We start from the raw sequence: 21,815 nt of genomic DNA on the forward strand, positions 1-21,815 counted from the left end.
TCCTGGACCCAAGCTTGTGAGTCACTGGGGTCTTGCTCAGTGGGGGATAGAGGTCTTCCCTGGGGGAGGTCAGGGGCCTTAGCAGGGAGGATGCTGCCCGGCCTTGCTCTCTGAGGTGGGGCTTGGGGTCCACCAGTTATTTCCAGTCTCCGTGATGGAGATGCTGGAAGCCTCCCCGGACTCTGGCCTCCACGTCTCCCCTTGTCACGGAGGAGAACCTGCCCAGCCCTCAGGTCTGACTCACGGGGGGGCTGTCGGGATGAACAGAGCGGGGACACGTGATGTGTGGCCTTCCCTGCAGCCTGTGTGCGCAGCCTGTCCTATCAGAGGAAAAAGGTCCAAGTCAACAAAAACAAGCTGGGGCGGGGGTCACACTGCAGGGTGCATGTTCTCCCTGTGCCTCCCGGCCAGGCCTGGGCATGCCCCGTTCCTCTGAGCCCAGCTCCTCGTCTGCGGAGTGTTCCTATGGTCTCTCTTGACGGTTGGCCAAGAGGTTTAGTTAGGTCTTCCACGTGGGACACAGATACACATGAAATGTCTGTGTGCTGTTGGGTCTGCAGACGCGAAGGGGTCTTAGCTGGACATGGGGTCAGGGAGGGCAGAGTGCTCGCCGTGGTGTGGGCGCTCCGTCCCCTGGCGTCTCTGAGGGGCTGCGAGTGATGAGACGGAGAGGAGGTACTTCAGGTCTCGCTAAAGGAGAAGGCGGGCACAGGGGACAGGGGGACAGGCCTTCCCACCAGTCCAGGAGCCTGGAGCCAGAGCGGTGTCCCCTGGGACAGCATTAGAGAGCACAGGGCCCCAGTGGATGGTACCCAGGGGCAGAGGAGTCTGCAGCCCTGCAGGGAGGGGCAGGTCGGATGGCAGAAGGACCTTCCCCACGTTCACCCCGTGTCCTGATGGGAGGTGCCCTGGTCCCCTGTGTGACCTGCGTGTCTCTCTCCCCCAGGCCCAGCCCCGCGCCCCCAGGACTACACGCTGGGGAACCTCATCCGCCTGGGCGTGGCCGCCTTCCTCCTGCTGGCCCTGGGGGTCCTGCTCTTGGAGGCTCTTCAAGCCACAGAAGGACCCGAGATGCTGCGGGAGGTGGGCCCAGAGGACCCAGAGGCGGACCCATGAATCATTATGACCTTTGAAAGACAAATTAACTACATAATTAAAATCATCAAACAAAATCAACTCTGAGAATTAAAATCATCAAACAAAATCAACCCTAGTCCAGAAAATTTCTCCATTTTGTTATTGAAAAAATAATGGAAGATTCCATGCACATCTTTAAATAATTAGCCAGTATTTTAAATTTAATTTGTGTTTCGATTTTGTACAGGTCTATGTGCTTGGACTCTGTACAAGTTCGGTTACTCCATGAAAGGTCTGTCTGCTTTTCCCCGTCACCCAGCGGCCCTTTTCAGAGGCAAACTCCACGGTGGCTTCTTATTCTCACAGATAAATCAAGGATCACGGGGCAGAGGCATCTAGGATCCAGGAGGACGTTCTTGAGGACCCTCTCCCTCCCCTGTTTTTCACACACGTGCTGTCCTACTGTACACTTTGCTATTTTGACCTCATGAGATAGTTTATAGCAGCGTATGAAGGGGAGCTTGTGTTTCTCTTCCTCCAGTCACACTGTCAACACACTAATTTATCTGACCACTCTGTCCTCTGTGGCCAACGTGCTATAGCTCATTATGATAACTTTGGGGGTGCATCTACTCTTCCCCGTGCGCACACATCCCTCTCTCCCCCACCAACCACCTGAGTCAATGCCCGCCCACGCCTCCACCCCTTCTTCTTCCCACTGTCCCTCAGGGAACCAGCACATTTTTTTCACTATGTACAGGATTTTTTTTCCTCTGTACTTTGCGTGCGTGTGTGTGTGTGTGTGTGTGTGTGTGTGTGTTTAAAGACTTATTTATTTATGCACACAAGAACTGGGGTACAGGCCAGAGGTGCGGGGGGTGAGAGGATTCACCATAGACAGGGTGGGGCGCAGAACAGGCAGAGGGACAGAAACCCACTGCTGAGGGGAGCAGCGGGGAGCCAGGCGAGGTCTGCCGCGCCATGTGGGTAGCTCCCTGGCCGGCAGGGGCTGGAACTCGTTCTGCACCGGCTGAGGGTAGCTTCAGAGGCTGTTTCTTACCCCTTGCACCACCAGGGAGGCCAATTTTATCTCCTTAAGAACTCCCCACGCATCTCCAGCGGCGGCGGCAGCTCTTGCATCGCCGCCACAGCGGGGAAAGCTCCTTCCTCACGGGCCCACCACCCCCTGCTGCCTCCGCGCCCCCAGGCTGCGGTGGCGCCTCCCCGTGGCTGCTCCGCGTCTCCCTTATGATCGGGGATCCCGGGCAGGTGTTCGCAGGCGGGGCCGTGAGGGTCTCCTGAGGAAATGTCACTGAGCGTCAGGCGGGGCCGTGGAGAGACACTGGGAGCAGGCGCGGGGCTGGCGCCGCGGGGGGGGCTCTCCTGGTCCCGGGTGGCGGGGGGTTCAGCAAAAGTAAAAGCTTCAGGCCGGGCAGCCCTCCCACGGCGCATGCGCACTCTGACAAGCGGCGTGACGTGGGTGGCGCGGCGCGGCGCGGCGTGGCGCGGGGCATGACGGGGCGTGGCGCGACGGGCGTGGCGCGGCGGGGTGCCGAGGTCGGAGGCGGGCGGCGGGGTGGACGCGGTGCTGGGACGCCCGGCGGAGAGCGCGAGGACGCCGCCCGCTGCCAGGCCCGGTGAGGGACCCAGCGGGTAGGCCGGGCTGGCGCCGCCGCGGGGCACCCGCGGCCCTGGCCCTGCCCCGGGGGGGTGATGGGGCCTGTTTGATTCTGAGTCTCTCGGCGTCTCTGGGCTGCCTCTGGGGTCTTGACGGTGGTGCCCCCAGGAGGGCTCAGACCTGGGGCCGCTTTCTGGCCTCAGCGCCGCGCGTCAGGCCGAGCCTGGCAGTCACTGCGATATGTGGAGTTTGCTGGGAAACTGTTACTTGAAATCCTCCCCGCCCCGAACTCCACCTCCATGAAAAATCCTTCACATGAAAGAAATAGAAGAAAATGTCTACCAAGGCATCTGCCCGTTTTTTTGCGTTTTAAAATTTATTAATTTATTTTTATTTTTTATTCCTATCTTTTACATCACTGTGTGGTCCCCATAAAATTCCCTCCACCACTCCACCCACGAACCACCACCATAGGCCCTTGTGCCCTTCTCCCCCCCCCCGCCCTGACGCGTTTTCCTTCTTTCCATCACAGAATGTCTCCTGCCCACAGGCACCTGCTGGTTTTGTTGTTCGATTATTGTTATTATTTTTTCTTGATCCCTTCATTGGTTCTATACCTTCCTCCTATAAGTGAAACCATTTGGTATTTTTCCTTTTCCTTCGGGCTTATTTCGCTGAGCATGATCCCTTCCAGCTCCATCCATGTTGCTACAAAGGGCCTGAGTTTATCTTTTTTGATGACTGAGTAATATTCCATCGTGTATATGTACCACCTCCTCTTGATCCAGGCATCTATTTTTGGGCAGTTGGGTTGATTCCATAGCTTAGCTATTGTAAGTAGTGCTACAATAAACACAGGGGTGCAGGTGTCCTTCTGAATTAAGGTTTTTGTGTCCTTTGGGTAGATTCCATCTGCCTGTTTCGACTGCGGTTTCTATTTGGGATTAACCCCTGATACATGTGCCGGCAACTATCATCCACCATTCCGCAGGCTCTTGTTTGCTTCTGTGATTTTCTTTTAGATTCACAAATTTCTGGTTTACTTCATCCCGCTGGTTTTTCTGCTTCCATCTCCCTTGCTGCTGGGCTGTGTCCCTGGGGCCTGCTCTGGCTGATGTCCTGGTGGCTGTCCCTATGTTTTTTTTTGTTTCATGGCATTGGTTCTTATATCTTTAATCCATTTTGAATTAATTATTGTATGTGGAGTTAATCTTATATTTTTGTTCATCAAACAAACCCACACTTGATCATAGGTGGGTGATTCAAGAGACAAAATCAGCTTCGATGAAATAACATTGATAAATGGGAAAATAACCTGATCATGAATTGGCTGAATTCACACAGTGAGTTGTTGTAGACAAACATTGAATTAAACAGCAATTTTCTTAAACTTCTCAGTTTCTAACCCACTTCCCATCCCTTAAGTTTTAGGACACAGTCCCAGGAAGGGAGGGGAACCAGCTCCAGGGGCCTGGAGTGACTCACCGGGAAGGTGGGGGTGGAGGCTGCTGCAAGAAAAAGAGAGAAGTGGTGAGGGACTGTGAACAGAGAAGCCACACTCAGGCAGGAGCGGCCCTGTCTCCCCTGTGTCCCTGAGTGTCCCACTGGTGGGAAGGAACAACCCACCAGTGTCCCCACCCGTGTGTCTGTCCATCCTGCCAGCACCCTGGGCCCTCCATCCCCACAGCCAGGTCACAGAGAAGACGCCATGACCCCCAGCCTCATGGCCCTGCTCTGCCTGTGGTCTGGAGGGACCCCACAGCCAGGCCTGGTCTGTCAGCGTACCCAGGACTCGGGAGGCTCCGGGAGGAGGCTCTGTCAGGACTCGGGCAGGCCTCTCACGGCCTCTCTTCCAGAACTGATTGTGAGCCTTGGGACCCCAGAGCACGCAGGTGAGTCTGTGCCCAGGTGTCCCGGGTCCCGCCTCCTCACTGGGGAGGGGCCACCCCTGGGCAGCTGGGGTGGAGACAGCAGCTCTGGGTGATGGGGGGACATCTGGGAAGGTCTGGGCTGGGGGCTGGATCTAGTGTGGGGACGCCTGTGACCAGCCTCTGATTCCTTCCTGGGTCCCTGCCCAAACCCACCCTCTGGGCTTAGCCAGGCACTGTGATCCCCTGGGGGAATCCAGTGACCATCTGGTGTCAGGGGGCCCCGGGGGCCCAGGAGTTCCGTCTTGCTAAACAAGGAAGCTCAGCACCCTGGGAGAGAAAGATGACACTGGAGCCCAGGGACAGGGTTCAGTTCTTTATCCGACTCATGACAGGGGACTATGCAGGGAGATATCTCTGTGACTATGGCACCCCTTCTGGCTGGTCAGAGCGCAGTGACCTCCTGGAGCTGGTGGTGCTGACAGGTGAGAGCACACTTGGGGTACAGCCTCAGGCTGTGCCCTCAGGGAGGGGGGTCTGCTCTCAGGATGTCTCCCCTCTCACTGCCCAGCGCTGGGGGATGTGGTGGGAGTGTCCCCATTTAACACACACTCTCCCCCTCTCCTAGGATCTTATTCCAAACCCAGCCTCTCAGCCCTGCTGAGCCCTGTGGTGACCTCAAGAGGGAACGTGACCCTCCAGTGTGGCTCAGGCCGCGGATTTGACAGGCTCCGTCTGACTGAGGAAGGAGAACCCAGTTCCTCCTGGACCCTGAACTCACAGCGACTCCCCAGTGGCAGGTTCAGGCCCTGTTTCATGTGGGCCCCGTGACCCCCAGTCACAGATGGCTGTTCAGGTGCTATGGCTACTACAGGAGCACCCCGCAGGTGTGGTCACTCCCCAGTGAGCCCCTTGAGCTCCTGGTCTCAGGTGAGGGTCCCCATCTTGGCCCCATCTAAGGACCGTAACAGTTGGGTCTTTGTTCTCAGAGAATCTCATGAGAGGGTGGGGTGAGTCAGGGGCTCCTGGGCCAGAGAGACAGGCTCTGAGTGACAGTGACTCTGGGGTCAGGGTGGAGAAGGTGTGTGTGGAGGACCCACCCTGCACCCCTGGTCTCTCTGTGGTGGTGTGCGATGTCCTCCCCTCACTACGCAGGTTCCCGGTCTGCACAGGCTTTTATAGGGGAGCCCCGGGTATGATGGACGGGAGGTGGGGTTCAGGGTCCCCAGGGAGGGAGAGAGACAGGGGACGGGGAGGAGGGGAGACAAGATTGAACTGTAACTTCATTTCTGGATTTTCCACCAATTTATTTTTCTTTAATGCTGTGTCACGACGACAGTGTGAAAATTCATCCGTTCTTTTGTGTCATTTTATGAAAACGCCTTTATGATCAGCCCAAAGTACTTTCAGGCAACTATATTGAAAATATTTTTTCTATATGTAACACGATCACTTGTCACTTCAGTCCGTTATTCCGAGACATCAGGGTTTTATTACATAAAATATATTTTAAATTATATTAGGCGTTCCTCACTTAGTAAAAATATTTGCATAATGTACACAATTATTTTATTTTTCCACTAGTTTTGAACTAGGGTGAGATGATTTCAATTCCGGTTATGTCAAACATTTGTAGATTATTTATATATTTATATTTTCTGAAATATGCATAAGCTTATTGAAAACATTGTACACTGAATCTGTAATGACAGACCTTAATTGTAAAGTTATTTTGTCGAAACTGTTCAAAATCGGGTCACAGGAAAGCGTTTCTTGTGTTCACCCAGTTTTGTAACAACACTGATCCGTGTCCTTAGGGGTATGAACAGACGCTGGGTTCCGGGTTCTGTTCGTTTGCTATGGATGGGCGGAGGATGTGTGAAGGCAAAGGTCAAATTATTAGTCTTTTCTCCTGACCACGTAGAGGGCTTGCAGAGGCGGATGAGAGAGAAAGAGAGAGAGACACAGAGAGAATGATGAGGAGACGCGGGAAGAGGAGGAGCAGGTGATTCTCCCCGGTCTGTCCTGTCCCCCTGGTCTCTCTCAAAGGCAGAAGCCCCAGAGAGTCAGCCCCCCTCCCCCCTGCACCCCACATCTCACAAAGGTGGCTCTTTCCTTGGTGAAGAGCTGCCAAGACCTTCCAGGGACCTGCCCGTCCCGCAGCCTGAGCCTCGCCCGTCTGGTCCCGGCTCCTCTCGGCTCCTCTGGCCAGGAATCGGCTCCGTCCCGTCTCCCTCGGGACCGTCACTGGGACCCCCTCAGAGGCCCGCGTAGACGGGCCACACAGACCCGACGCTGAGGCGGCAGACACGCAGCCTCATGTCCCTCTGCGTGTCCCCGCCGGTCAGGACAGACGCGTTGCTCGCGGGGCTGCGTCTGCAAGTGTCCGCCCGGGAGGGAGAGTCAGGGCCAGGACGTGCGGACCAGGGTTGCCAGGGCAGAGGAGTCTGCAGCCCCGCAGGGAGGGGCAGGTCGGATGGAGAAGGACCCTCCCCACGTTCACCCCGTGTCCTGACGGGAGGTGCCCTGGTCCCCTGCGTGACCTGCGTGTCTCTCTCCCCCAGGCCCAGCCCCGCGCCCCCAGGACTACACGCTGGGGAACCTCCTCCGCCTGGGCGTGGCCGCCTTCCTCCTGCTGGCCCTGGGGGTCAGAAATGAAATTACAAATAATGCAGCCCCTCTGCCAACGCGTTCATAGCACGACTCATCACGACAGTGACGGCAGCTCCAGGCCCTCAGATGGCGAGAAGGGATGCAAGGAAACGCACCAAACCGGCAACTGTCCCCAGCTAGCACTTGTGCCCAAGGTGCGAACGGAGCACTCACGGCAGACGAAGGGTCAAAGGGGCAGAGGCAGGAGCATGCGATGAGGCAGAGCTTTGGGCGATGAGATGGACAGAGGGGCTGAGAATCCGGGAAGTCAGGGAGGAAGTGGGTGGAGAAGCTCTGTGCACTAGGCCAGGAATGGGGGGCGGCTGCCTTGTGATCAGCACCAGATTACAACATCCCCCAGTTTTCTGCTCCCCTTGGTCTTCCTGTGAGGGCCCTGCTGGCACCCCAAGTCAACAAGGCTCCTGGAAGAGCCCCCAGCCCCTCCGCCTCATACCTCACATGAAGGAACACCCAGCCCACCCGCCCTCCTTCCAGGCCTGGCCCAGCCACAGCCACAGCTGGGGTTCAGGCACCCCCACCTCAGCCTCCACCTGGGCCTCCTGCTGCAGGGCCCACTTCTTCTTGAGGTGCTTTTTCTCGTCGGCAGCAAATTTATCTACTGCCGGTGATCCCTGCACAAGCCCTCACAGGCCTCTTCCTTCTCCAGTAAGATCCAAGAATCTCATCTGTTGTTGCTTGTGGCTGATGGTCCAGCTGAGTGAGTCAGAACAGCCCCAGGAAAGCAGCTCCTCGAACAACCCACACTGACCCCAGGCGGCCCCATCCCTGCTTCCTGCCATCACCCCACTTGGGCATCTCAGGGGCTGCTCTCCGAGTATTTCACCACTGCAGTGACTTTCCACCACACAGACCATGAAAAGGAGATTCTTCTTGCCTTCCCCCCCACACAGCTTCAAGGGTTTGTGTTGTAGGATTCGTACAGGGGTTACGTGAAAATTCTCATGAACCATCCAGGATACTGATGGCTCGTGATTAGGGTTGGAGTAATGTTGGGATTCTATCACTCTGTCATCCCCACGACATCCGACGTCCATTCTCTTCACGGGAGGCCTTCTCCACCAGCCATCAGCTCGCTAGCACCGCAACTTAAGATGACCTGTTACCTGAAAGACACAATCCAGGTGTGCTCCCAGGGAGGCCAGCCCTGTGAGAGCAGGCCCAGCCACCTGATGGCCCAGGTCTTAGGATGCTCCGCTTCTTGGCAGAGGATGCTGTCCCCCCCCCACACCTGCGCGGACCCTGTCTGCTCCTGGTCTCCCCTTCTCTTGAAGGTCCCGCACCCCGTGACTCAGATGCTGGATGTCCGGGTATCACTCATGCTCACTGCCCTCGCTTTTCCTGCCAATTATCAACCATACGCCCATGTTTCTGTCGTCATAACCAGAGGTGGTGAGTCTAGGGAAGGGGCCGCCAGCCTCCCCAGGGACTCTCTGAACACGTCACTGCTCAGGGACGTTGGAAGTCTGGGGAAGGAATCAAAGACGAAAACTTGCATCTAGAGAAGCTCCGGAGAGGAAGAGCTTTCCAACTCCACGCAGCGTCTGTAAAGGCTGAAGGAGGCCAGGGCACTCGCCACTGTACTCACAGGGTGGCGGCATCTGAAAATATACTTAAAAAATGGGAAGCAACACATGCAATTTGCAGCAACTTGGATGGTGCTGGAAGGGATCCTGCTCAGCGAAATAAGCCAGAAAGAAAAAGAAAAATACCGGATGGTCTCACTCACAGCAGGAATCTAGAAAACTTAAATAAGGGACCAGGAAAATGAATAACTATAAGAAAGTGAAAATCAAAATCAACAAAATACTATGAACCAGAGACACTGTAAGGGGGGTGGGGGGAGGGGAGGGGAGGGATTGGGGTCAAAATAAGGGGGTTGCAATTGTATGGGGAATATAAAAATAAAATTTAAAAAAAGGGTAAGCAATGGGCAGAAGGAAATTAGAACTGAAAGTGATCTGACTCCAGACCCCGCCCAGCGTCCTTGGCTTCCTCCTCTGGGTCTGGGTTGCCTGCTGGGCCTGGGTTTGCCAAAAAGGGGAAGGAGAGCCTGTGGGGCCTTGGGGAGACTCACAGATCCCCGGTTGCCTGTCCTCAGGGAAAGAAGAGAGAGACCCTGCAGAGGGTTGCTCCCTACCTGTGAGGGCCCAGGAGAGGAACCCTGCCTGTCATTCGGATGGAGAAGTAGTCAAGACCCCTGATCTGTCTGCCCTGCTGGGCTCACATCCTCTGCACCGCTGAGGGCCATGGGAGGCAGCACCCCAACCCCCGCCCTCATGGCCCTTCTCTGCCTGGGTGAGCTTCAGAGAATGAGGAGGGTTGGGTCCCCTCTCCCAGGTCTGAGACCCCAAGACTCGGGGGCTTCGTGGGGGCAGCACGCTGGGGAGGGGAGACGTACTCAGCCCTGGATCTGAGCAGCCCTCAGGGCCCAGCCAGGCCTGAGTTCCCCTGTGGGGGGGGGATGCATTTCATAGGCCTCTCTTCCAGGACTGTGTTGGGGCCCAAAGGACCAGGTCCAGGCAGGTGAGTGCTCCCCACGCCTCCTGCCTCAGCCCAGGGCCCCCGGACAGTGGGGGGAGCACAGTGGTGTGGGTGATGGGACCTGCCTGGAGGGGCTGAGTGACGGCTGGGGAAACTGAGGGAGAAGCAGCCCGACACTCACCGGACTCCTTTGCAGGGACCCTCCCCAAACCCGCCATCTGGGCCGACCCAGGCCCCATGATCCCCGTGGGGAGCCCTGTGACCCTCTGGTGTCAGGGGTCTCAGCAGGCGCAGGTCTACCATCTGTACAAAGAGAGGGTCTCTGGAGCCGTGGAGACGGAGCGCCCACACAGCTCCAGCGACAGGGTCGGCTTCCACAGGGAACACACAAGTGCGCACGATGCGGGCCGATACCAGTGCGCCTATAACAGCTCCAGCGCCTCCTCCGAGAGGAGTGACCCCCTCGCCCTGGTGGTGACCGGTAAGTGGGGAACTGGGTCCCCTCCCGCTGGGGCTCCCCCTCACGGGCAGAGGGAAGAAGAGCGGGCTCAGCGGACCTCACCCTCGCTGTCCTCACTGGGTATTGGGGTGATGGTCCCCCTCGAACACACACTCTCCTCCCTCAGGAGCGGGGACCCCACCCTCCCTCTCAGCCCAGCCCAGCCCTGTGGTGGCCGCAGGAGGGAACGTGACCCTCGCCTGCAGCTCACAGAACGTATCCGGCACTTTCCATCTGCTGAAGGAGGGAGACTCAGACCCGCCCCGACAAAGAAACTCAAGTTTTCTCCAGGGGAGACACCAGGCCCTCTTCCCCGTGGGCCCCTCGAGCCCCTCCCACGGGGGCACCTACAGATGTTACTATAATCCCCCCTCCTACCCCCTCATGTGGTCCGCGCCCAGCGCCCCTCTGCGTCTCCAGGTCACAGGTGAGGCTGCACCTCTTGTCACGTCCCTCCGGGCCCAGGGACTGGCTCAGCCCGTGTCCCGGGGAGCTGGGGGTGACATGGGGCCAGTGACGTGGACTCCTGGGTCCAGATCACAGCGCAGGGGCGTGGGAGGGACAGTGAGAACTCACCGCTGCCCAGTGGGCAATGCGGGGTGACCCTCGGGGCCACTGTCCCCGTGTCCCCAGGAGCGTACGGGGAGCCCTCCCTGTCGGCGCAGCCGGGCCCCCTGGTGCCGTCTGGACACAGCCTGACCCTGCGGTGCGGCTCGGGGGCCGGCTTTGGCAGGTTCGCTCTGACCAAGGACGAGGGGCGCACGGGCCCCCAGCGTCTGGACGGGCAGCACAGCCCCGACTTCCCCCTGGGCCCTGTCGCCCGCACCCACGGGGGCCGGTACAGGTGCTACGGGGGACACAACCTCTCCCACGTGTGGTCGGCCCCCAGCGCCCCCCTGGACATCCTGATCGCAGGTGAGGAGCCGCCCTGGGTCCTGAAGGGCTGTTGAGGGTCCGGGCCCAGGTCACCTTGGGGGTGATGTGTCCAGGGGGAGGGTCCTGGCAGAGGCCGAGATGGACAGTGGTCGAGGGAGAGCGAGCGAGAAAGGGGGTGAGGGGCACAGACATAGAGAGACCCGCACAGGAGTGGAGGACCGGGCGTCCCAGAGGCCCCTGAGCAGGACAGGGGCCCTTGGCGCAGGGTCAGGGGTGTGGGGTTGGGGGGGTCTCTAACGCCAAACCTCCCCCAGGAATGGACACGAAACCCTCCCTCTCAGCCCAGCCCGGGCCCACCGTGTCCCCGGGGGAGAACGTGACCCTGCAGTGTCGCTCTGACGCCCGCTCGGACACCTTCTACCTCTCCAAGGAGGGGTCGCCTGCGTCCCCCCAGCGCCTGCGTCTGCAGGACACAGCTGCCCCCTCTCAGGCCCTCTTCACCTTCAGGGCTGTGACCTCAGCCCACGGGGGCACCTACAGGTGCTACAGCTCACACAGCGCCTCCCCCTTCCTGCTGTCACACCCCAGTGACCCCCTGCGGCTCCAGGTCTCAGGTGAGGAGCCCCCACCCCATGTCCGTGGAGGGTCCAGACCCACAGTCTCAGCCTTTTCCAGTAGCCTCTGGAGCTTTGGAAGGAGACGCATCTGGGAGGGGAACCCCGGGTCATGGAGCCACAGAGGGTGGGAACGACAGTGACTCTCACCCCCTCCTGCCTTACACCCACCCCCCAGGGGCTGGTATGTGCAGGGGGAGAGGACTAGGGAGAGGAGCAGCCACAGAGGAGGGAGTAGAGGCAGGAGACTCAGAGCCCCGCCCTGTCCTGTCCCTGTCCAGCGTCATGAGTTTGAAGCCCCGCACCCTCGGGACAAACTCACGCTGTGGGCAGCAGAGGCCTCTCGGCACAAGGAGACAGGATGAGTGACCCTATCCCAGGCGGGGTCCCAGCTTCTCCTGTTCACATTCCCTCTCACAGAAGGGTGTTCCCACACAGACTGGGCATGGAGGTGGCACTTTATGGAGGGTGTGACGCATCATTATTGGGGTCACGGTGCCTGCTGGGGGCTGTGGAGGACCCGACAACAGCCCAGCTGACATGGGACAGCGCAGGTGTGTCAGCGCTATTTGGTGCTGAGCCTGGAGCCCCGGCCCCATGACGTGTGGATCGACCCACGTGGGAGCAGGAGGGGCTCACTCAGGTCAGGGGCTGTGGTCGCCCCAGGAGGCATGAGCGGAGCAGGAATTGGCTGAACCTTCTGGCACTGAGCTCGTTGTTAAAACTTATCCATATCGGGAATCATTGTCCTCTCATCCAAGTCAAGTGCATCCTGGATGTCTAGACTCAGTAAGCTCTGAATTTCCAAGTCTGTGACTTCCTGTGAAAGTAGGAAGTAGACCCCATCCGGGGTCTTCGGTTCACTGCAGTCACGTCCCGTTTCTAGGAACAGTGGTTGTCATTGTCAGGGGGAGGAGCAAGCAGGGCTCCCCCTGGATTTCCATGTGACCAGTTGCAGCCAGATCAGCTCCCCTCCAGCCATCCTCCATGAGTCCTGCTCGGGGTCAGGACCCACCTCAGTGTTCCCGGGTGTTTCTCGCTATTCCTGTTGCCAGTTACCAGCTTGTCAGATTTGTCAGGCAGACACCGGGGTGTGGTGTGTTGTGCTCTGACCTCTGTGTGTCTTTCTCCCCAGGCCCAGCCCGGCCCCCCGGGGACTACACGCTGGGGAACCTCATCCGCCTGGGCGTGGCCGCCTTCCTCCTGCTGGTCCTGGGGGTCCTGCTCTTGGAGGCTCTTCACAGCCACAGGAGGGCCTGAGATGTGGCAGGAGGTGGGCCCAGAGGACCCACAGGCGGACCCATGTATTTTTCTGACCTTTGAATGACTAAATGAACTGCACTGAAAATTGAAATCATCAAACAAAATCAACTCTAGTCCAGCATATTTCTCTCTTCGGTTATTCAAAGACGTATGGAAGATAAACCCGAAACTTTTTAAAAGAATTAGCCCACTTCTTTAAGCTTTGTGCTTAGATTTTGTACAGGTCTATGTGCTTGGACTCTGTACAAGTTCGGTTACTCCATGAAAGGTCTGTCTGCTTTTCCCCGTCACCCAGCGGCCCTTTGCAGAGGCAAACTCCACGGTGGCTTCTTATTCTCACAGATAAATCAAGGATCACGGGGCAGAGGCATCTAGAATCCAGGAGGACGTTCTTGAGGACCCTCTCCCTCCCCTGTTTTTCACACACGTGCTGTCCTACTATGCACTTCACTATTTTTACCTCATGAGATAGTTTACAGCAGCGTATGAAGGGGAGCTTGTGTTTCTCTTCATCCAGTCACGCTGTCAACACACTAGTTTATCTGACCACACGGTCCTCTGTGGACCGACATGCCTCATCTCATTATGATAACTTTGGGGGTGCATCTACTCTTCCCCGTGCGCACATCCCTCTCTCCCCCACCAACCACCTGAGCCAGTGCCCGCCCACGCCTCCACCCCTTCTTCCTCCCACTGTCCCTCGGGGAACCAGCACATTTTTTTCACTATGGACAAGATTTTTTTTTTTTTTTGCTGTCATTTGAGAGAGTGCGTTTTGTCTCCGTGCTTGTTCTGTCATTCTATTTCGCAGTTCAGGTGGATCTCCCGTATGACTTTCCCATCTGACTTACTCACTCAGTGCAGCGCTGCCAGTTCCATCCGTTCTGTTCCTAAAGGCGCTGCTTCATCCGCTTAATAGCTGCGTCATATGCCGCCGAGCACTTACCCGCCACGTCTGCATCCATCAGGCTGTTGACAGGAGTCACGGTGGGTCACGCCGTGGCCTTTCCAGCCAGCTGCTCTGGACTACAGAGTGCGTGAGCCTGTTTGTAGCCGTTTTTCTTTTTGGCAAATGATGGAATTTCCATTTTTACTTCCTTAAGAACCTTCCATTTGGTTCCCATGGAGGTGGCAGCTCTTGCATCCCCGTGTTCAGTCTCTGACTGTGTCTCTCCCTCAGCTCTCGGGGCTGTCCCTGGGGTCTTTACTGTGGTTCCTGCCAGGAGGGGCCTCAGACCTGGGACAAGCTTTCTGGCCTCAGCACCACACTTCGGGCTGAGCCTGGCGTTTACTGCGATATTTGGAGTTTTATTAGAAACTATTATTTGAATCTTTCTCTCTCCCCCCCCCCACTCCAATTCCATTTAAAATCCTTCACACTAAAGAAATAAACGAAAATTGCCTATCTAGGCATCTGCCCATCTTGGATTGGGGTGTATATTAGGGATTAGCCCCTGACATATGATATGGGAACTATCGTCCACCATTCTGCAGGCTCCTCTTTATCTCTGTGATTCACTTTGAGGTTCAGAAAGTTTCTGGTTTACTTCGTCCTGCTGGTTTATCTGCTCCCCTTGCCCTTGCTGCTGGGCTGTGTCCCTGGGGCCGGCTCTGGGCTGTCCTGGAGGGTGTTGCCGTGTGTACTTTGAAGTGTTTTATGGTTTCGGTTCTTACATCTTTAATCCACTTTCAATATATTATTGTGTATAGATTCATCTTACAGATGTTTTTCCTCGTCAAACAAACCCACACTTGGTCATAGGCCAATAAGAAAACTTAAAGGTGACCAAGAGACAAAAATCAGCCTCCAATCTAGCAAATAAACAATGAGGTAACACTGACAAATGGGAAAGTAATCTGACCATGAATGTTCTAGGTTCACTCGGTGAGTGGGTTGTAGACAAACAATGATTTAAAGGACAATTTCCCTAAACTGCTCAGGTTCTAACCCCTGTCCCATAAATTTTAGGCCCCATTCCCAGGAAGGGAGGGGCGTCAGCCCCAGGGGGCAGGAGTGACTTCCCCAGGATGGTGAGGGTGGAGGCTGCTGCAAGAAAAAGAAGCCATGAGGGACTGTGAACAGAGAAGCCACACTCAGGCAGGAGAGGCCCGGTCTCCCCTGAGTCCCTGAATGTCCCCCTGGGCAGTCGTCCGTGACCTGGCCTGACACTCAGGTGGATGGTAACGAGGGCCTCATGACCTCAGCTCTGCAGGCAGCAGGGTCCCTCCCTGAGCAACTCCAGGGACTGGGGACCCTGTCCAGGGTGAGACCACAGGATGTGCTGATGGACGGGCAGAGGGTGAGGACACCCAGGGGAGGCTCTGAGGGAGGACGTGCCCTGGGTCTCCCTTCCCAGGAAGGGCCATCTCAGGAGGCACCAGTTCTATTTGCTGTTCCCATGAACCAGAGCTGGGCCCTGAGGACAGTTCTGTAACAGGGTGGTCCCCAGGAAAGGGGAAGGTTCCAGGTTTTCTGCCCCACCCAAGGGAGGGTGGAGCTGAGCAGGGAGAGAAGAAGCTGCAGAGGAGACTGAGGAAGGAAGGAAGCAGGATGGAGCCAGAAGGAGACCTGGAGGAGGTGCATGGAGCCTAGAGACACATGAAGAAACTGCGCTTGTCTTTTGATCGTAGATGGGGTGACACAGATGTGGGTGAGACCTGTGGGGAGGTGACAGTGGCAGCTTTTATCTTGATTTTGCTCTTTTCCTTCCGGATTGTCTGGTTGTTTCTGACCCTTTTCTGTGGGTCCCCATGGAAGATGCTTTAGACATGTGGCAGGCTTTGGAGCCTTGCTCTGGGCCAATCTCATTTGGATGGAGTTTTCCCACGAGGGGATGGGCAACTTTGGGTGCTTGACTTAGAAACTAAATACTTTGCCTTTCCTGTATTGTTTCCAAATTGTATTAAAGTTCCTTCCTATTAAAAGTCTCATATGTTTTGTGTTGATGCAGCGGATGGCAGAACCTATTTAGAGCAGGCAGGTTTGCGGGGTCTGGAGTGCCCCTCTCCCTGTCCTGTAACAGATTTGGCGCCCAACGTGATTTAGGACAGAGCCATCTGTGATTAGTCAGCCCCATGGGGAACTTGGGCTTCCCTTGGCACTGGCTACCATAAGTGCAAATGTGATTTTTGGTTTCTCTGGTGTGTTTGTATCATATGTAAATTTGCTGTTGAAAAACTGGCTTGAGGGCCTCCCTGGTGGCCCAGCAGTTGAGCGCTGGGTTGCGAAGCTGCCCGCGGCCTCTGTGGCGCCGGTTCAATCCCCAACTGCTCCCCGGCCACCGGAGGAGGGTCCCACATGGCGCGCAGACCTCTCCTGCCGCCCGCTGCTCCCCTCAGCAGTGTCCTTCGGTCCTTCTGCCTGCTCTGCTCCCCGATCTGGCTCTGGTGAATCCCCTCACCCTCCCGAGCTTCTGACTGTACCCAGTGCTTGTATAAACAAAAACAAACAAACAATAAACCAATAAATAAATAAATAAAAAGAAAAACTGGCTTGGGCTTTGTGAAGATCTGTGTGTCTCTATGTAATTTGTTTGTAGTGACTTGCTAAGACATTTGATTTTGTGGAAATTGTTCTGTGCAACAGTTTTACTCAAGATTAGGCTGTACGTTGGACCATGTGGCCAGATCAAAGATGGTATCTGAGACCACTTGGCAGGCTCTTGTAAAATTCAGAGGTTCTTGTTGCTAGGACTTTGGAACTTTTTTTTCTTTCTTTTTGTAATCTCTGCTGTCTCATTAGCATTTCTAAAGGCAATAATGATTCTTCAGTGACATGTTGCTTTGTCTTTGACTACTTCCTGACCTCTGCCTGAGGGATTTTGCAAGTCAACTGTGGAGCAGTGGTGTTTAAATTAGCAAATGTATGCCTGGGTGTTAACAAAAGTTAACACCAAGTGCTGGTAGCCTTGATGGATTCTTGGAGATAACTTGAATTTTTCCAAAGTCTGTATCAGAAAAATTAACAAGATTTTGTCTGAGTATGAAAGGATTTGCTGCTGTGGATTTTGTCTACACAATTTGTTTTGGGCATGTTTGCCATTTTGAATCCTGGATTTGTTCAATCACTAGTGTAAGACAAGATTCTAAGTTTCTGCTTCCTACTGAGGAAGGTCTGTTGTGGAAAGCACTCTTTAGGGTGCATCGTGTAACTGTACCAGGCTTTCATGCCTGTGTTGTTGTTGTCACTCCCTAGTGTGGGGGAGGTGTCATCTGTGCTTAGATGTTGAATCTGCTCTTTCAGCTTCTGTCCCAGAGTGGCTAACAGAAGTAAGGAGATGACTTCTTTTAATTGAAAGTTAATTACTGATATTTTGATTTTGCTTTTTCAGATTCTATTCCAGGAAACCCACGGGCTGCCTACTTGGTGACTAACATGAGATGACTCCTTTGACTTAAAAGTGAACTGTTACTTTTGCTATTTCAGTTGCTGTGCAGTATACCCCAGGGTTGACTTCTAATAAAAAGTCTTCAACACTAAAAACCCTAACGTGATAAACAAGGTCATGTAACTCTTGTGATTAATAAAACTTTTCCTTCCTATTTCCAAAGTCTTAGGTTTGTAGGATGACAACTGGAAACTGTTTTCTGCCAGCAACACTCCACATTTTTTTTTGGACTTTGGCCTTTTTTTCTGACCCTATGGAGTAAACCTGCAGTTACATAAGATATTCCATGTGGCATAACTAAAAAAAACTGTCATTGTCTATATGTCGTATGTCTGTATGTCCTTCTGTCTGTCTTGGCCTCGAGAGCTTGAAAAATTGGTAGACATGGTGCCCATAGACGTTGAAAAAAAAGTCTCCAGTTATGAGAAAAACACAAAGGTGATGGTTTCATTGTTAACATTGAACTATTGAACTAAGCCGGTGCCTTCATAGAGATTGAACATTGTTGTTTCTGTTATTTTTCCTGATATTTATGGCAAAGCTGCCCAGAAATCTAAATTCAAGCACAAATTTGGTAGCCTGTCATTTGGCTGATGCAAGGAAATTTTGTGGAACTGTAACAGGGTGGTCCCCAGGAAAGGGGGAGGTTCCCTGCCCCACCCAAGGGAGGGTGGAGCTGAGCAGGAAGAAGAGAAGCTGCAGAAGAGACTGAGGAAGGAAGCAGGATGGAGCCAGGAGACCTGGAGGAGGCGCATGGAGCCTAGAGACACTTAAAGAAACTGCGCTTGTCTTTTGGTCGTGGACTGGGTGACACAGATGTGGGGGAGACCAGTGGGGAGGTGACAATGGCAGCTTTTATCTTGATGTTGATTTTGCTCTTTTCCTTCCGGGCTTGTCCGGTTGTTTGTGACCCTTTTCTGTGGGTCCCCACTGGAAGATGCTTTAGACTTGTAGCAGGCTTTGGGGCCTTGTTCTGGGCCGATCCCATTTGGATGGAGTTTTACCCACGAGGGGATGGGTCACTTTGGGTGCTTCATTTAGAAACTAGACTCTTTGCCTTACCTGTATTGTTTCCTAGTTTTATTAAAGTTCCTTCCCATTAAAGTCTCCCATGTTTTGTGTTGATGCGGCGGATGGCAGAACCCATTTAGAATAGGCAGGTTTGCGGGGGTTTGGGCTGCCCCTCTCCCTGCCCTATAACAGATTTGGCGACCACGAAGATTTAGGACAGAACCATCCGTGGTTAGTCAGCCCCATGAGGAAATTGGGCTTCCCTATGGCACTGGCTACCATAAGCGCAAATGTGATTTTTGGTTTCTCCAGTGTGTTTCTTTCATATGTCGATTTGCTGTTGAAAAACTGGCTTGGGCTTTGTGAAGATTCTGTGTGTTTGTGTGTAATTTGTTTGTAGTGACTTGCTAAGAGATTTTAATTTGTGGAAATTGTTCTGTGCCAGTTTTACTCAAAAGATTAGGCAGTACATTGGACCATGTGGCCAGATCAAAGATGGCGTCTGAGGCCACTTGGAACTTTTTTTTTTTCTTTCTTTTTGTAATCTCTGCTGTCTCATTAGCATTTCTAAAGGTAATAATGGTTCTTCAGTGGTATGTTGCTTTGTCTTTGGCTACTTCCTGCTCTCTGCCTGATGGATTTTGCAAGCCAATTGTGGAGCAGTGGTGTTTAAATTAGCAAATGTATGCCTGGGTGTTAAGGAAAGAGTAGCCTTAAGCAGTAACTGGTAATTGCTGGTATCCTTGATGGATTCTTGGAGATAACTTGAATATTTGCAAAGTCTGGATCAGAAAAATTAACAAGATTTTGTCTGAGTCTGAAAGGATTTGCTACTGTGAATTTTGTCTACACAATTTGTTTTGGGCATGTTTGCCATTTTGAATACTGGATTTGTTCAACTGCTGGTGTAAGACAAGATTCTAAGTTTGTGCTTCCTACTGAGGAAGGTCTGTTATGGAAATCACTCTTTAGGGTGCATCCTGTAACTGTACCAGGTTTTCATACCTGTGTTGTTGTTGTCCCTCCCTAGTGTGGGGGAGGTGTCATCTGTGCTTAGATGTTGAATCTGCTCTTTCAGCTTCTGTCCCAGAGTGGCTAACAGAAGGAAGGAGATGACTCCTTTTAATTGAAAGTTAATTACTGATATTTTGATTTTGCTTTTTCAGGTTCTATTCCAGGAAACCCAAGGAGAGCCTGCTTGGTGGCTAACAAAGAGATGACTCCTTTTGCTTAAAAGTTAACTTTTATTCTTTCAGTTGCTGTACAGAATGCCCCAGGTTTGACTTCTGGTGGAAAGTCTTCAACACTGAAAACCCTGGGGTGGTGGACAGGGTCGTGTAACCCTTGTGATTGGTGGAACTTTTCCTTCCTGTTTCCAAAGTCTTGGGTTTGTGGGATGGCGGCCGGAGGTTTTTCTGCCAGCGGCGCTCCGCATTTTTTTTGGACTTTGACGTTTTTTTTCTGAGCCTGTGGAGTGGAGCTGCAGTTGCATGGCATTCTGCGTGGCATAGCTAGGAGGACTGTCTTTGTCTATATGTTGTATGTCTGTATGTCCTTCTGTCTGTCTTGACCTCCAGTGATCGACAAATGGGTATACATGGTGCCCATAGACGTTGGAAAAAAAAAAAAGTCTCCAGTTATGAGAAAAACTAAAGGTTATGGTTTGATTGTCAACATTGTGCTCCTGAACTAAGCCGGTGCCTTCATAGAGATTGAATATTGTTGTTTCTGTTACTTTTCTGATATTTATGGCAAAGCTTCCCAGAAATCTAAATTCAAGTACAAATTTGGTGGCCTGTCATTTGGCTGATGCAAGGAAATTTTGTGGAACCTCAGTAGAGCTCCTGAGACACTCCACAAAGTTTCTCCTTTTCCTCCTGGGAAGACATTACATGAATTTGTTCTATTTGGCTTTTCCCTAATGAAGTAAAACTGGAAGGGAAGCATTGTCACTTGGGAAAATGGTAAAACTTTGGTATGTACAAAATGTTAACAGTAGTATCTGGTATGTATGTAAATTGTCATGGTGATTGTCACCTTGTAATATTGTATAATTCAATTGTTTCACACCTACAGAAATTGTTTCTGGAAATTTAGGGAGAAAAGGTCTCAACAGATTCCTATCGATGGAACTGTTGAGAGTAAAAAACTTTCCTACAAAGGACTGAATAGACCTGGAAATACACCTGACATTTACTAAGGTTTCTTTGACATAATACTGGAAATTTTTTTATGCATTCTGTCCTGAATCCACGAAGATTTTGTTTTGTTTTGTTTTGTTTTGAGTAACCAGGATCTGCAGAAAGGTTGCAATTTTTTTTCCCAGCAAAGCTACCTTGTCACATTTTCTCTCCCCTTGATACCAACACAGCATACAAATAGTGGTAGTAATTTTGCTACTTATCTTAGAGTCTGTTTTTGCATAACTTCCATAGGGATTTTGCCTGTTTTAACAAAAATTGGACGTGAGTTTGATTGTGTGGCTTTGTGTGGAGTTCTTCCAAAAAGTTGAAAAAGAGCTGAACCAAGAAGAGGAGAACCTGTTTGCCTTGCTTGTAGGGTTCCAGAGACCTCCAGAGAAGGTGAGGAAGCCGCCTCCATTGGCAGGACTGGACAACCCGGCCAACAAAAATGCCCAGGTACCCTCGAGAAGAGGAAAGCCCAGGTGGAGTCTGATGAGACCAACTTTATACCTGAAGCCTACATCGACTGGATGCCACCGGTTCGCTCTGATCCTATGTGGAGTATTTCAACAAAACCAGCTAAAAATTGCTGTTAGTTATTTTCTGCCCTGTGATTTTATGCAAAAATAGGAAAAATGGTTTAAAAGTAAATTTAATTTGCAAACTTTTGCTATGCTGTTAAAGTTTGGGATCAAGGTTGAGAGAATTCGTTTTTGCATAAGTTGAACCATTTTAAATTTTTTTCCCTGTGATTGTGATATATTTGCTATCTTGTTTTAGCCAATGCTCCAATTTTTTTTTCTTTTGGCTTGGATAATGGACTATTTTTAAGTAATGAAACTGTCATACTGGACATTCATGGACAATGCTGCTGACTAATTGTTGCTTCTCTTACACACATTGTAACCCTGAAAAAAGACTGTCTCCTAAGATTACACCATGAGATCTGTGCCACCATAGATATGGTGGAATAAAAATTAAAAGGGGGGATTGTAACAGGGTGGTCCCCAGGAAAGGGGGAGGTTCCCTGCCCCACCCAAGGGAGGGTGGAGCTGAGCAGGAAGAGGAGAAGCTGCAGAAGAGACTGAGGAAGGAAGCAGGATGGAGCCAGGAGACCTGGAGGAGGCGCATGGAGCCTCGAGACACGTGAAGAAACTGCGCTTGTCTTTTGGTCGTGGACGGGGTGACACAGATGTGGGGGAGACCCGTGGGGAGGTGACCATGGCAGCTTTTATCTTGATGTTGATTTTGCTCTTTTCCTTCC

General features: G+C 53.0%; 1 protein-coding gene and 2 pseudogenes across 3 annotated transcripts in view; all 3 read left to right on the forward strand.

Moving 5' to 3' along the window:
• Nucleotides 1-2,379, forward strand: part of LOC311186160 (leukocyte immunoglobulin-like receptor subfamily A member 5) — a 100,444-nt pseudogene extending 98,065 nt beyond the window's left edge. The window contains exons 4-5 of the transcript in view: nucleotides 947-1,083; nucleotides 2,197-2,379. The product of the transcript in view is annotated as a leukocyte immunoglobulin-like receptor subfamily A member 5 (transcript). The remainder of the gene's footprint in view (nucleotides 1-946; nucleotides 1,084-2,196) is intronic.
• A 2,024-nt stretch (nucleotides 2,380-4,403) lies between these two features.
• On the forward strand, nucleotides 4,404-9,379 carry LOC311186161 (leukocyte immunoglobulin-like receptor subfamily A member 5; annotated as a pseudogene). Its single transcript has 5 exons — nucleotides 4,404-4,587; nucleotides 4,761-5,048; nucleotides 5,192-5,493; nucleotides 7,128-7,210; nucleotides 9,335-9,379. The product of its transcript is annotated as a leukocyte immunoglobulin-like receptor subfamily A member 5 (transcript).
• A 103-nt stretch (nucleotides 9,380-9,482) lies between these two features.
• On the forward strand, nucleotides 9,483-12,966 carry LOC311186162 (leukocyte immunoglobulin-like receptor subfamily A member 3; the record flags this gene model as incomplete). The annotated part of the gene is made up of 7 exons (XM_084257044.1): nucleotides 9,483-9,531; nucleotides 9,914-10,198; nucleotides 10,344-10,643; nucleotides 10,850-11,131; nucleotides 11,407-11,833; nucleotides 12,145-12,260; nucleotides 12,842-12,966. 7 exons carry the CDS (start codon nucleotides 9,483-9,485, stop codon nucleotides 12,964-12,966), a joined length of 1,584 nt encoding a protein of 527 aa, XP_084113170.1.
• Between the last annotated feature and the right edge of the window lie 8,849 nt (nucleotides 12,967-21,815).

The sequence above is a fragment of the Talpa europaea genome, assembly GCF_964194135.1.
Source record: "Talpa europaea genome assembly, chromosome: 16".
Taxonomy (NCBI): Eukaryota; Metazoa; Chordata; class Mammalia; order Eulipotyphla; family Talpidae; genus Talpa; species Talpa europaea.